At 48.3% G+C, this 15,435-nt stretch overlaps 1 protein-coding gene across 5 annotated transcripts in view; it reads left to right on the top strand.

The window, feature by feature from the left end:
• Nucleotides 1–15,435, top strand: part of ASH1L (ASH1 like histone lysine methyltransferase) — a 120,156-nt gene that overhangs the window by 77,067 nt on the left and 27,654 nt on the right. For all 5 annotated transcript variants that reach the window (XM_056554522.1, XM_056554524.1, XM_056554525.1 and 2 more), the window contains exons 7-13: nucleotides 806–900; nucleotides 1,328–1,401; nucleotides 1,487–1,532; nucleotides 8,886–8,994; nucleotides 9,075–9,281; nucleotides 9,367–9,513; nucleotides 9,597–9,705. In XM_056554522.1, coding sequence (XP_056410497.1) covers nucleotides 806–900; nucleotides 1,328–1,401; nucleotides 1,487–1,532; nucleotides 8,886–8,994; nucleotides 9,075–9,281; nucleotides 9,367–9,513; nucleotides 9,597–9,705 — 787 coding nt within the window. The remainder of the gene's footprint in view (nucleotides 1–805; nucleotides 901–1,327; nucleotides 1,402–1,486; nucleotides 1,533–8,885; nucleotides 8,995–9,074; nucleotides 9,282–9,366; nucleotides 9,514–9,596; nucleotides 9,706–15,435) is intronic.

The following is a 15,435-nucleotide window of genomic DNA, read 5'->3' as shown; positions in this document are numbered from 1 at the left end:
ATATGACTCGATCTCATAGTGACAGATCCTCTTTATCACTGTGTCAGTCCTGGATATGACTCGATCTCATAGTGACAGGTCCTCTTTATCACTGTGTCAGTCCTGGATATGACTTGATCTCATAGTGACAGATCCTCTTTATCACTGTGTCAGTCCTGGATATGGCTCGATCTCATAGTGACAGGTCCTCTTTATCACTGTGTCAGTCCTGGATATGACTCGATCTCATAGTGACAGATCCTCTTTATCACTGTGTCAGTCCTGGATATGACTCGATCTCATAGTGACAGATCCTCTTTATCACTGTGTCAGTCCTGGATATGTCTTGATCTCATAGTGACAGATCCTCTTTATCACTGTGTCAGTCCTGGATATGACTCGATCTCATAGTGACAGATCCTCTTTATCACTGTGTCAGTCCTGGATATGACTCGATCTCATAGTGACAGATCCTCTTTATCACTGTGTCAGTCCTGGATATGTCTTGATCTCATAGTGACAGATCCTCTTTATCACTGTGTCAGTCCTGGATATGTCTTGATCTCATAGTGACAGGTCCTCTTTATCACTGTGTCAGTCCTGGATATGACTTGATCTCATAGTGACAAGTCCTCTTTATCACTGTGTCAGTCCTGGATATGTCTTGATCTCATAGTGACAGATCCTCTTTATCACTGTGTCAGTCAGCTGTGTAAATTGTTTTTTTTTCTTGGACTGTAGCTGCCATTTTCCATCAAAGTTCTTTAAACTTCTGATGTGGCGCTTCAGTGTGTTACTTCTAATGTCTTCTTTCCTTGTTCTGCAGCCCAAAGAGTCGCCTGATGCAGCTGAAGAAGGAGAAGCTGGAGTACATCCCCCGTGAGCATGAATACGGGCTCCTGCCGGCTCCTATACACATCGGTGAGTGTTGTCATGGCACACATTGCAGCTCATCCTTACGGTGTGGCCCATCTCTTCTCAAGCAGTTAGGGGCAGACTCCAGCCCTGGTCCCGGTGCAGCTGCTCGCACTTTCTATTCTGGGTTGCGGGTGTCTGATGAGAGTATCGGCTGTGTGCTCCCCTGGCACTCTTCCACCTCTGCTCAATGAGCCCTTTGTTATAGTCAGTGAGGTCATCCCAGAAAATGCCGATTCCCAGCACATAGAGCTGTTTCCTGGAACCTGCCAAGAACTGAGATGTCTTAACTCAGGGCAAAGTGGGAATCACTCGGAAGCTTAATATTTCCTTCCCCGGCCTTATCCAGGCCCACGATGAGACTGCTGAATGGTAGAGGTGGATGGCAGCCATCACTGTTGGGACCAACATGGTGTCTGCTCTTGTGTTTTAGGGAAGTATCTGCGACACAAGCGGAGTGACTTTCAGCTGCCGTATGACATTCTGTGGCAGTGGAAGCATAATCAGGTAAGTTCCTTAGGGGGGTGAGGGGCCTTGGGGGGGGGTCACTTTTGACCTGCGCTCGCTTACATGTCCCCATGTTCTCTTGTAGTTGTACAAGAAGCCAGATGTTCCACTCTACAAGAAGATACGTTCCAGTAAGTGTGCACCATCCTTATCCTTTCCACCCCCCCACCGCACTGTTACATCTCTGTGTGCCTGATCACTACTACATCACTGCCAAATGACTGTGTGCTTGATCACTACTACATCACTGTGTGCTTGATCACCGCTACATCACTGTGTGCTTAATCACCGCTACATCACTGTGTGCTTGATCACCGCTACATCACTGTGTGCTTGATCACCGCTACATCACTGTGTGCTTGATCACCGCTACATCACTGTGTGCCTGATCACTTCTACATCACTGGGTGCCTGATCACTTCTACATCACTGCTAAATTACTGTGAGCCTAATCAAACTGCATCACTGTGTGCCTGATCACTCCTACATCACTGTGTGCCTGATCACTCCTACATCACTGTGTGCCTGGTCACTCCTACATCACTGTGTGCCTGGTCACTCCTACATCACTGTGTGCCTGGTCACTCCTACATCACTGTGTGCCTGGTCACTCCTACATCACTGTGTGCCTGGTCACTCCTACATCACTGTGTGCCTGGTCACTCCTACATCACTGTGTGCCTGGTCACTCCTACATCACTGTGTGCCTGGTCACTCCTACATCACTGTGTGCCTGGTCACTCCTACATCACTGTGTGCCTGGTCACTACTACATCACTGTGTGCCTGGTCACTACTACATCACTGTGTGCCTGGTCACTACTACATCACTGTGTGCCTGGTCACTACTACATCACTGTGTGCCTGGTCACTACTACATCACTGTGTGCCTGGTCACTACTACATCACTGTGTGCCTGATCACTACTACATCACTGTGTGCCTGATCACTACTACATCACTGTGTGCCTGATCACTACTACATCACTGTGTGCCTGATCACTACTACATCACTGTGTGCATGGTCACTACTACATCACTGTGTGCATGGTCACTACTACATCACTGTGTGCCTGGTCACTACTACATCACTGTGCCTGATCACTACTACATCACTGTGTGCCTGGTCACTTCTACATCACTGTGGGCATGATCACTACTACATCACTGTGGGCATGATCACTACTACATCACTGTGGGCATGATCACTACTACATCACTGTGGGCCTGGTCACTACTACATCACTGTGGGCCTGGTCACTACTACATCACTGTGGGCCTGGTCACTACTACATCACTGTGGGCCTGGTCACTACTACATCACTGTGTGCCTGGTCACTTCTACATCACTGTGTGCCTGATCACTACTATATCACTGTGTGCCTGATCACTTCTACATCACTGTGGGCTTGATCACTACTACATCACTGTGGGCCTGGTCACTACTACATCACTGTGGGCATGATCACTACTACATCACTGTGTGCCTGGTAACTACTATATCACTGTGTGCCTGGTAACTACTATATCACTGTGTGCCTGGTAACTACTATATCACTGTGTGCATGATCCTCTACATCACTGTGTGCCTGGTCACTACTACATCACTGTGTGCCTGGTAACTACTATATCACTGTGTGCCTGGTAACTACTATATCACTGTGTGCATGATCCTCTACATCACTGTGTGCGTGATAACTTCTACTTTACTGTCTGCCCGGTCACTGCTACATCATTGTGTGCATGATCACTTCTACATTAATGTAGCAAGAAGACAAGAGACAATGGACGGCACTCACCATGCAGGTAACTTCTTTATTCAGCCAGGCATCAGGTGTAATACACAGCCGGGGGAGGCGTGGGGAAGGGAGGACGCCGGGACAATTGTTTCATGCGCCTCGCGCACTTTTTCAAACCGGATACACAGCCTGGGACGTCACGGCTCTCATTTATGGAGCCGGCGCGGCAGGTTGCTATGTGACGCACAGCGTCAGCGAGTCACGTGACAGTGAGACCAACAGGTCACTTAGCAGCCTGTGTAAACAATGGTCACGCGACCGTCACATGATCCGCGTCATAACATAGCGATAAACAAAGGGGAAAGAACCAACGGGAAGTACTGCTGACCATGAACAAAGAACAAATAAAGTAAGTGCATAATCATAAAGAAGCACTGTATTCATTCCTGTCATTAAGACCCAGTGCTCCCACCGCACCGAGTTTCGCGATCCAGCGGGCCTCCTTCCTGAGAAGGATGTGGGCGTGATCGCCACCGAACTCGGGTGGGGGAACTCTCTCTCCATTGTCTCTTGTCTTCTTGCTACATTGTATTTCCGTGTCACGGCTGAGCACCACCGCTACCGCCACCTTAGTCTCGCAGTGCCGGAGTTTCCGTTCTTCCCTCCTGAGCACGCGTTAGAGAAGCTGTTGGTGGACCCCTTGTTTACATGGATATGGACACACATAGCACAGAACATGTACCTGAACCAGGCATGCAGGCTGGGAGAGAGGAAGCGGAGGACTATTTTCTGGCTTGTAACACCAAGGACCAGCTTACCATCATGGGAGTCAGAACACTTGAGCACCGCATTACCAGCTTAGCGGATAAAGAGTGTCGCCTGTTCTGGACCACTAATTCATTACAGTCATATTTGACTAGTGCCAGAGCTCCAAGGGGCTTAAGAATGTTTAAACCCCCTTCTCAGTACCAGGATGATCCAGAGTTCTTCAGAGAATGGGAACTCGCCCACATGGTACATGCCAACAACCTCAACAGACTAGTCTTAAAAAAAGAGTCAGGCAGACCATGCCGCAACTACAGTGGAGTTATGTAAAACCAAAACTGAATACAAGACTAGAGTGAATGAGTCAGCTGCCGCTGCTTTTTTCATGACAAAAAATTGTTGGTCACCCAGGCTGACATTAAAGAACGGAAGCGGGAAAAATTCATGATGGATAAGGCGGATTACGATAGCGCACAAATCTTTACTTGGAACACCAAACGCCAAAATAGAAGGCCGAAGAACTTTCAGGGTCGCCGACGCAAAAATCCAAGGAGACAACCTCCGGATTATTGAACTTCTGAGTCGGATGCTACCCAGTCAGACGATTCCCAAACTAGCCGTGCTTCTCATCCCTGCGGTCCTACCCCTTTAGGAGGAAGATCAGGAGGGGCAGAGGAAAGAAGAAGCGGTCCAGGACTCCCAGTGAAACGAAAAGAGGTCACTTGGAGGGAGTAGAGGAAACTCTGTTGACGGAACCTCACTGACGTTCCCCTTACAGACGAGTGCATGTCACTCCTTTCTAAAGGGTTGAATTTTGGCTTATGCCAACCGTTCGATTATACCCAATTTGAAGTGGACCAGTACAAGTCCACAAGAAAAATGGGTTTACATAAATTGTACAATAAATCACCAGCAACCACCAGTTCTACAGTCCTTGGGGAAGCCGAGACACCAGCTTACATAGGTCCACTAGGGTTTTCACCCATATTGAACATTACCCCACAAGATAGGCTAATCTTAGACACTTTATGCGTATTAGCAAATGACACCGAGACACTCCCTTCCCCCCCCCCCCCCCCCGATGGGATATCTCCTTTTAGGGGCGGTAACCCTTAAAGATTTTCCCCTCCAACCCCCGGCAGGAAGTCCTATTGACCTCTTTACCCGGGCCGTTTGCAGGGATGTGAAGGCCTTGGTTTACCCACCCACTGTGAGCAACCTATCGGAGGGGGAACAGAGAGCTATGAAATGGTTCAAATCTAGGCCAGATCTTAAAATCGTCAAGGCCGATAAGGGGGGTAGCACAGTCGTGTTGACCACTGAGGCCTATGAACAAGAAAAGAAGCGTTTGTTAGGGGATTCCTCTACCTATCGTCTTCTTCCGTCTAACCCCCTAGAAAAAAACATGAAGCAATTGAAAACATTTCTGCGGTGTAGTAGTGAGCAAGGGTTAATTTCCCAGAAAACAGCAGAGAAATTGTTCCCTGCTGCTCCATCCCACCCTGAGTGGTATTACCTACCTAAAGTCCATAAGTCGCAGAGCCGACGCCCTATTGTGGCGGGGATCGGCTCTGCGACTGAACACCTATCCCACTATATTGAGTGGCTTCTTAAACCACTGTTGGTTAGTACCTCTACTTACATAAAAGACACTGGTGACTTGCTTACACAATTATGTGATTTTGAGTTCCAGCCCTCATACAGACTGGCGTCTGGGGACGTCGAAAGCCTGTATACTCGCATCCCTCACGATGCGGGTATACAGACTATAAGAGAGTTTCTATCGGAAACCGAGAAATCGGAGGATTTCATTTCTTTTTTGTGTGAGGCACTGAGGTTCATTTTAACTCCATAATGAGTTCAGAGACAGTGATGATTGGTATAGACAGGAGACCGGCACTGCTATGGGCACGCCGGTCTCCTGTACTTATGCCAATCTGTTCTTAGCCGTCTTTGAACGCCGCTATGTCTTCTCCCCTTCTAACCCCTTCATCAGGGTATTAGATTTTTTTGCAGGTACGTCGATGATGTGCTTGTCATCTGGGACTCTAGAGAAGCCCGCTTCCTTGAATTTGTCACCTACCTTAACCAGGGTAATACTGAGAACATGCTTTTCACTGCAGTGTTCGGGGGGTGAGGAGCTCGGGTTTCTGGATGTGAAGCTTCGTGTGTCAGATGGCAATCTAGTCACCGAAGGGTTCCGCAAAGCCACTGCACGCAACACTTTGCTTCACTTCCAGAGCTCCCACCCCCCCCTCACATCAAAAGAAGCATACCTTATTCTTAGTTCCTTCGCCTAAAGCGAATTAACAGTGACCCCCAAAGCATTTGAAGCACAGGCCAACGATTTGAAAACTAGACTTAGACAGCGCCAATATCCCTCTAGTATAGTAGAGGCAGGCTACAATTAGGCATTACAATAAGACCAAAAAATGTATTAATGAAGAACCCCCAAGCAAAGGAAAGTGTAAAACGGTTTACTTTCTCGTTGGCCAACTCCAACATGAACCACAATGTGGCTAGTGCCATCCGCCGCAACTGGTTCTTGTTGGAGTCGGACAACGATTTGTCTGATGCTACTAGCCAGTCCCCCCCCCCCCCCCCCCCCTGATTACCTTTAGGAAAAATGTCACCCTCGGTGACACTAAAAAAAAATCCAGCCAGAGTAAAAAAGCCCCACAGCTTAAACGTAACTGGCTTTCCAGTAGGTTTCCTTCAGGAAATCACCCATGTGGCACTTTACCACACTGTGCACACATGCTCCCCGGTAATCACATCCAACTGGGAGGTTGTCTCCACCATGTACATGATTTAATAACTTGTAGGACTCCATTCACTGTTTACGCCCTTGTCTGCCCATGTGGCAGATTCTATGTTGGAAGGACTGTTAGGCAGCTCCAGATCCGGTTCCAAGAGCATGTCCGCTCTGTTAGAACCGGCTCTGGGGCACCCCGTCTTATCCAACATATGAATGAGGTACATTCTGGTAACTGTGATGGTTTGAAATTTTGTGGCTTAGAGAGAGTGCCCCCACCCGAGTTCGGGGGCGATCGCGCCCGCATCCTTCTCAGGAAGGAGGCCCGCTGGACCGCGAAACTCGGTGCGGTGGGAGCACTGGGTCTTAATGACAGGAATGAATACAGTGCTTCTTTATGATTATGCACTTACTTTATTTGTTCTTTGTTCATGGTCAGCAGTACTTCCCGTTGGTTCTTTCCCCTTTGTTTATGGCTATGTTATGTCGTGGATCATGTGACTGTCGCGTGACCATTGTTTACACAGGCGACCTGTTGGTCTCGTGACCGTCACGTGACTCGCTGACGCTGTGCGTCACTTAGCAACCTGCGGCGCCGGCTCCATAAATGAGAGCCGTGATGTCCCAAAAGTGCGCGAGGCGCACAAAACAATTGTCCCGGCGTCCTCCCTTCCCCACGCCTCCCCCGGCTGTGTATTACACCCGATGCCTGGCTAAATAAAGAAGTTACCTGCATGGTGAGTGCCGTCCATTGTCTCTTGTCTTCTTGCTACATTATATTTCCGTGTCACAGCTGAGCACCACCGCTACAGTCTACCAAGACATAGTTCAGTTGCTGCATGTCCACCTCTACTCGCCCAGCTTAGTATCGCAGTGCCTGAGTTTCTGTTCTTCCCACCGCACTACTTCTACATTAATATGTGCATGGTCACTGCTACATCACTGTGTGCCTGATCACTAGTACATAACTGTGTGCCTGGTCACTGCTACATTAATATGTGCATGGTCACTGCTACATCACTGTGTGCCTGGTCACTAGTACATCACTGTGTGCCTGATCACTGCTACATCACTGTGTGCCTGATCACTGCTACATCACTGCTACATCACTGTGTGCCTGGTCACTGCTACATCACTGTGTGCCTGATCACTAGTACATAACTGTGTGCCTGGTCACTGCTACATTAATATGTGCATGGTCACTGCTACATCACTGTGTGCCTGGTCACTAGTACATCACTGTGTGCCTGATCACTGCTACATCACTGTGTGCCTGATCACTGCTACATCACTGCTACATCACTGTGTGCCTGGTCACTAGTACATCACTGTGTGCCTGGTCACTAGTACATCACTGTGTGCCTGGTCACTAGTACATCACTGTGTGCCTGATCACTGCTACATCACTGTGTGCCTGATCACTGCTACATCACTGTGTGCCTGATCACTGCTACATCACTGTGTGCCTGGTCACTAGTACATCACTGTGTGCCTGATCACTAGTACATCACTGTGTGCCTGATCACTAGTACATTAATATGTGCATGGTCACTACTAAATCACTGTGTGCCTGATTTCTTCTACGTCACTGTGTGCCTGATCACTGCTACGTCACTGTGTGCCTGATCACTTCTACGTCACTGTGCCTGGTCACTACTAAATCACTGTGTGCCTGGTCACTTCTACGTCACTGTGTGCCTGATCACTACTACATCACTGTGTGCCTGGTCACTACTAAATCACTGTGTGCCTGATCACTTCTACGTCGCTGTGTGCCTGGTCACTAGTACATTACTGTGTGCCTGGTCACTACTACATCACTGTGTGCCTGATCACTTCTACGTCACTGTGTGCCTGGTCACTAGTACATTACTGTGTGCCTGGTCACTACTACATCACTGTGTGCCTGATCACTTCTACGTCACTGTGTGCCTGGTCACTAGTACATTACTGTGTGCCTGGTCACTACTACATCACTGTGTGCCTGATCACTTCTACGTCACTGTGTGCCTGGTCACTAGTACATCACTGTGTGCCTGATCACTACTACATCACTGTGTGCCTGGTCACTAGTACATCACTGTGTGCCCGATCACTACTACATCACTGTGTGCCCGATCACTCCTACAGCACTGTGTGCCTGATCACTGCTACATTGCTGTGTGCCTGATCATTGCTACATTACTGTGTGCCTGATCATCCTCCGTGTTGTCACCTCTCGTTGTAGATGTCTACGTGGATGTGAAACCCCTGTCGGGATATGAGGCCACCACCTGTAACTGTAAGAGGTCGGAGAACATGGAAGAGCAGGGCTGTGCTGAGGACTGTCTGAACCGGTGGGCTTCCGTCATGTGCTCCACGTGGGTTTCTCAAGAAGAGCTTTGTGCTTACATAACTCTCTCTGCTTCCCTTTTAGAATGATTTTTGCGGAGTGCTCCCCCAACACTTGTCCATGTGGAGAGCAGTGTGCCAACCAACGGATCCAGAGACATGAGTGGGTGCAGTGCCTGGAGCGCTTCCGGGCTGAGGGCAAAGGATGGGGCATTCGCACTAAGGAGCCGCTGAAGGCCTCACAGTTCATCATTGAGTATCTGGGCGAGGTGGTGAGCGAGCAAGAGTTCAGGTAACTCGGGGTCTCCAAGGGCAGTATTACATTATAGAGGAATGATGGGAGTAGTAGTAACATTAAGATTCTTACTGTTAATCAGGAACCGAATGATTGAGCAGTATCACAACCACAGTGATCACTACTGCCTCAGCTTGGACAGTGGCATGGTTATCGACAGCTACCGCATGGGCAACGAAGCACGATTCATCAACCATAGCTGTGATCCCAACTGCGAAATGCAGAAGTGGTGAGCAGGGTGCGGGGGTCTACTCTTGTTTATCACGTTTGGCTTGTACAGTAAATTACATAAATTACTGATTGACTGCCCAGGTCTGTGAACGGGGTTTATCGGATTGGATTGTACGCCCTGAAGGACATGATGGCCGGTACTGAGCTGACCTATGACTACAACTTTCACTCCTTCAACACTGAGAAGCAGGTAAGACATCTGTAGGTGATCTGCTCCTGTGTAGAGGATAAGATATCTGTAGGGATCTGCTCCTGTGTAGTGGATAAGACATCTGTAGGGATCTGCTCCTGTGTAGTGGATAAGACATCTGTAGGGATCTGCTCCTGTGTAGAGGATAAGACATCTGTAGGGGATCTGCTCCTGTGTAGAGGATAAGACATCTGTAGGGATCTGCTCCTGTGTAGTGGATAAGACATCTGTAGGGATCTGCTCCTGTGTAGTGGATAAGATATCTGTAGGTGATCTGCTCCTGTGTAGTGGATAAGACATCTGTAGGGGATCTGCTCCTGTGTAGTGGATAAGACATCTGTAGGGATCTGCTCCTGTGTAGTGGATAAGACATCTGTAGGTGATCTGCTCCTGTGTAGAGGATAAGATATCTGTAGGGATCTGCTCCTGTGTAGTGGATAAGACATCTGTAGGGATCTGCTCCTGTGTAGTGGATAAGACATCTGTAGGGATCTGCTCCTGTGTAGAGGATAAGATATCTGTAGGGATCTGCTCCTGTGTAGTGGATAAGACATCTGTAGGGGATCTGCTCCTGTGTAGTGGATAAGACATCTGTAGGGATCTGCTCCTGTGTAGTGGATAAGATATCTGTAGGTGATCTGCTCCTGTGTAGTGGATAAGACATCTGTAGGGGATCTGCTCCTGTGTAGTGGATAAGACATCTGTAGGGATCTGCTCCTGTGTAGTGGATAAGACATCTGTAGGGATCTGCTCCTGTGTAGTGGATAAGACATCTGTAGGGATCTGCTCCTGTGTAGTGGATAAGACATCTGTAGGGATCTGCTCCTGTGTAGTGGATAAGACATCTGTAGGGATCTGCTCCTGTGTAGTGGATAAGACATCTGTAGGGATCTGCTCCTGTGTAGTGGATAAGACATCTGTAGGGATCTGCTCCTGTGTAGTGGATAAGATATCTGTAGGGATCTGCTCCTGTGTAGTGGATAAGACATCTGTAGGGATCTGCTCCTGTGTAGTGGATAAGACATCTGTAGGGATCTGCTCCTGTGTAGTGGATAAGACATCTGTAGGGATCTGCTCCTGTGTAGTGGATAAGACATCTGTAGGGATCTGCTCCTGTGTAGTGGATAAGACATCTGTAGGGATCTGCTCCTGTGTAGTGGATAAGACATCTGTAGGGATCTGCTCCTGTGTAGTGGATAAGACATCTGTAGGGGATCTGCTCCTGTGTAGTGGATAAGACATCTGTAGGGATCTGCTCCTGTGTAGTGGATAAGATATCTGTAGGGATCTGCTCCTGTGTAGTGGATAAGACATCTGTAGGGGATCTGCTCCTGTGTAGTGGATAAGACATCTGTAGGGATCTGCTCCTGTGTAGTGGATAAGACATCTGTAGGGATCTGCTCCTGTGTAGTGGATAAGATATCTGTAGGGATCTGCTCCTGTGTAGAGGATAAGACATCTGTAGGGATCTGCTCCTGTGTAGAGGATAAGACATCTGTAGGGATCTGCTCCTGTGTAGAGGATAAGACATCTGTAGGGGATCTGCTCCTGTGTAGTGGATAAGACATCTGTAGGGGATCTGCTCCTGTGTAGTGGATAAGACATCTGTAGGGATCTGCTCCTGTGTAGTGGATAAGACATCTGTAGGGATCTGCTCCTGTGTAGAGGATAAGACATCTGTAGGGATCTGCTCCTGTGTAGTGGATAAGACATCTGTAGGGATCTGCTCCTGTGTAGTGGATAAGACATCTGTAGGGATCTGCTCCTGTGTAGTGGATAAGACATCTGTAGGGATCTGCTCCTGTGTAGTGGATAAGACATCTGTAGGGATCTGCTCCTGTGTAGAGGATAAGACATCTGTAGGGATCTGCTCCTGTGTAGAGGATAAGACATCTGTAGGGGATCTGCTCCTGTGTAGTGGATAAGACATCTGTAGGGATCTGCTCCTGTGTAGTGGATAAGACATCTGTAGGGATCTGCTCCTGTGTAGAGGATAAGACATCTGTAGGGATCTGCTCCTGTGTAGTGGATAAGACATCTGTAGGGGATCTGCTCCTGTGTAGAGGATAAGACATCTGTAGGGATCTGCTCCTGTGTAGTGGATAAGGCATCTGTAGGGATCTGCTCCTGTGTAGTGGATAAGACATCTGTAGGGATCTGCTCCTGTGTAGAGGATAAGACATCTGTAGGGATCTGCTCCTGTGTAGTGGATAAGACATCTGTAGGGGATCTGCTCCTGTGTAGTGGATAAGACATCTGTAGGGGATCTGCTCCTGTGTAGTGGATAAGACATCTGTAGGGATCTGCTCCTGTGTAGTGGATAAGACATCTGTAGGGATCTGCTCCTGTGTAGTGGATAAGATATCTGTAGGGATCTGCTCCTGTGTAGTGGATAAGGCATCTGTAGGGATCTGCTCCTGTGTAGTGGATAAGACATCTGTAGGGGATCTGCTCCTGTGTAGTGGATAAGACATCTGTAGGGGATCTGCTCCTGTGTAGTGGATAAGACATCTGTAGGGGATCTGCTCCTGTGTAGTGGATAAGACATCTGTAGGGATCTGCTCCTGTGTAGTGGATAAGACATCTGTAGGGATCTGCTCCTGTGTAGTGGATAAGACATCTGTAGGGATCTGCTCCTGTGTAGTGGATAAGGCATCTGTAGGGATCTGCTCCTGTGTAGTGGATAAGGCATCTGTAGGGATCTGCTCCTGTGTAGTGGATAAGACATCTGTAGGGATCTGCTCCTGTGTAGTGGATAAGACATCTGTAGGGATCTGCTCCTGTGTAGTGGATAAGACATCTGTAGGGATCTGCTCCTGTGTAGTGGATAAGACATCTGTAGGGATCTGCTCCTGTGTAGTGGATAAGACATCTGTAGGGATCTGCTCCTGTGTAGTGGATAAGGCATCTGTAGGGATCTGCTCCTGTGTAGTGGATAAGACATCTGTAGGGATCTGCTCCTGTGTAGTGGATAAGGCATCTGTAGGGATCTGCTCCTGTGTAGTGGATAAGACATCTGTAGGGATCTGCTCCTGTGTAGTGGATAAGACATCTGTAGGGATCTGCTCCTGTGTAGTGGATAAGGCATCTGTAGGGATCTGCTCCTGTGTAGTGGATAAGACATCTGTAGGGATCTGCTCCTGTGTAGAGGATAAGATATCTGTAGGGATCTGCTCCTGTGTAGAGGATAAGACATCTGTAGGGGATCTGCTCCTGTGTAGAGGATAAGATATCTGTAGGGGATCTGCTCCTGTGTAGTGGATAAGACATCTGTAGGGGATCTGCTCCTGTGTAGTGGATAAGATATCTGTAGGGATCTGCTCCTGTGTAGTGGATAAGACATCTGTAGGGGATCTGCTCCTGTGTAGTGGATAAGACATCTGTAGGGGATCTGCTCCTGTGTAGTGGATAAGACATCTGTAGGGATCTGCTCCTGTGTAGTGGATAAGACATCTGTAGGGGATCTGCTCCTGTGTAGTGGATAAGACATCTGTAGGGATCTGCTCCTGTGTAGTGGATAAGACATCTGTAGGGATCTGCTCCTGTGTAGTGGATAAGACATCTGTAGGGGATCTGCTCCTGTGTAGTGGATAAGACATCTGTAGGGGATCTGCTCCTGTGTAGTGGATAAGACATCTGTAGGGATCTGCTCCTGTGTAGTGGATAAGACATCTGTAGGGATCTGCTCCTGTGTAGTGGATAAGACATCTGTAGGGATCTGCTCCTGTGTAGTGGATAAGACATCTGTAGGGGGATCTGCTCCTGTGTAGTGGATAAGACATCTGTAGGGGGATCTGCTCCTGTGTAGAGGATAAGACATCTGTAGGGATCTGCTCCTGTGTAGTGGATAAGACATCTGTAGGGGATCTGCTCCTGTGTAGTGGATAAGACATCTGTAGGGGGATCTGCTCCTGTGTAGAGGATAAGACATCTGTAGGGATCTGCTCCTGTGTAGTGGATAAGACATCTGTAGGGATCTGCTCCTGTGTAGTGGATAAGACATCTGTAGGGATCTGCTCCTGTGTAGAGGATAAGACATCTGTAGGGATCTGCTCCTGTGTAGTGGATAAGACATCTGTAGGGATCTGCTCCTGTGTAGTGGATAAGACATCTGTAGGGATCTCCTCCTGTGTAGTGGATAAGACATCTGTAGGGGGATCTGCTCCTGTGTAGTAGATAAGACATCTGTAGGGGGATCTGCTCCTGTGTAGTGGATAAGACATCTGTAGGGGATCTGCTCCTGTGTAGTGGATAAGGCATCTGTAGGGATCTGCTCCTGTGTAGTGGATAAGACATCTGTAGGGATCTGCTCCTGTGTAGTGGATAAGACATCTGTAGGGGATCTGCTCCTGTGTAGTGGATAAGACATCTGTAGGGATCTGCTCCTGTGTAGTGGATAAGATATCTGTAGGGATCTGCTCCTGTGTAGTGGATAAGACATCTGTAGGGGATCTGCTCCTGTGTAGTGGATAAGATATCTGTAGGGGATCTGCTCCTGTGTAGTGGATAAGACATCTGTAGGGATCTGCTCCTGTGTAGTGGATAAGATATCTGTAGGGATCTGCTCCTGTGTAGTGGATAAGACATCTGTAGGGATCTGCTCCTGTGTAGTGGATAAGACATCTGTAGGGGATCTGCTCCTGTGTAGTGGATAAGACATCTGTAGGGGATCTGCTCCTGTGTAGTGGATAAGACATCTGTAGGGATCTGCTCCTGTGTAGTGGATAAGACATCTGTAGGGGATCTGCTCCTGTGTAGTGGATAAGACATCTGTAGGGATCTGCTCCTGTGTAGTGGATAAGACATCTGTAGGGATCTGCTCCTGTGTAGTGGATAAGACATCTGTAGGGATCTGCTCCTGTGTAGTGGATAAGACATCTGTAGGGATCTGCTCCTGTGTAGTGGATAAGACATCTGTAGGGATCTGCTCCTGTGTAGTGGATAAGAGCATCTGTAGGGATCTGCTCCTGTGTAGTGGATAAGACATCTGTAGGGATCTGCTCCTGTGTAGTGGATAAGACATCTGTAGGGATCTGCTCCTGTGTAGTGGATAAGACTATCTGTAGGGATCTGCTCCTGTGTAGTGGATAAGACATCTGTAGGGGATCTGCTCCTGTGTAGTGGATAAGACATCTGTAGGGGATCTGCTCCTGTGTAGTGGATAAGACATCTGTAGGGATCTGCTCCTGTGTAGTGGATAAGACATCTGTAGGGATCTGCTCCTGTGTAGTGGATAAGACATCTGTAGGGATCTGCTCCTGTGTAGTGGATAAGACATCTGTAGGGGATCTGCTCCTGTGTAGTGGATAAGACATCTGTAGGGATCTGCTCCTGTGTAGTGGATAAGACATCTGTAGGGATCTGCTCCTGTGTAGTGGATAAGACATCTGTAGGGATCTGCTCCTGTGTAGTGGATAAGACATCTGTAGGGGATCTGCTCCTGTGTAGTGGATAAGACATCTGTAGGGATCTGCTCCTGTGTAGTGGATAAGACATCTGTAGGGATCTGCTCCTGTGTAGTGGATAAGACATCTGTAGGGATCTGCTCCTGTGTAGTGGATAAGACATCTGTAGGGATCTGCTCCTGTGTAGTGGATAAGACATCTGTAGGGATCTGCTCCTGTGTAGTGGATAAGACATCTGTAGGGATCTGCTCCTGTGTAGTGGATAAGACATCTGTAGGGGATCTGCTCCTGTGTAGTGGATAAGACATCTGTAGGGGATCTGCTC

This window comes from Hyla sarda, unplaced genomic scaffold (genome assembly GCF_029499605.1).
Source record: "Hyla sarda isolate aHylSar1 unplaced genomic scaffold, aHylSar1.hap1 scaffold_778, whole genome shotgun sequence".
NCBI classification, from domain to species: Eukaryota; Metazoa; Chordata; class Amphibia; order Anura; family Hylidae; genus Hyla; species Hyla sarda.
The sequence above is the reverse complement of the archived record's forward strand: the minus strand, read 5'-3'. Positions and strand labels throughout refer to the sequence as shown.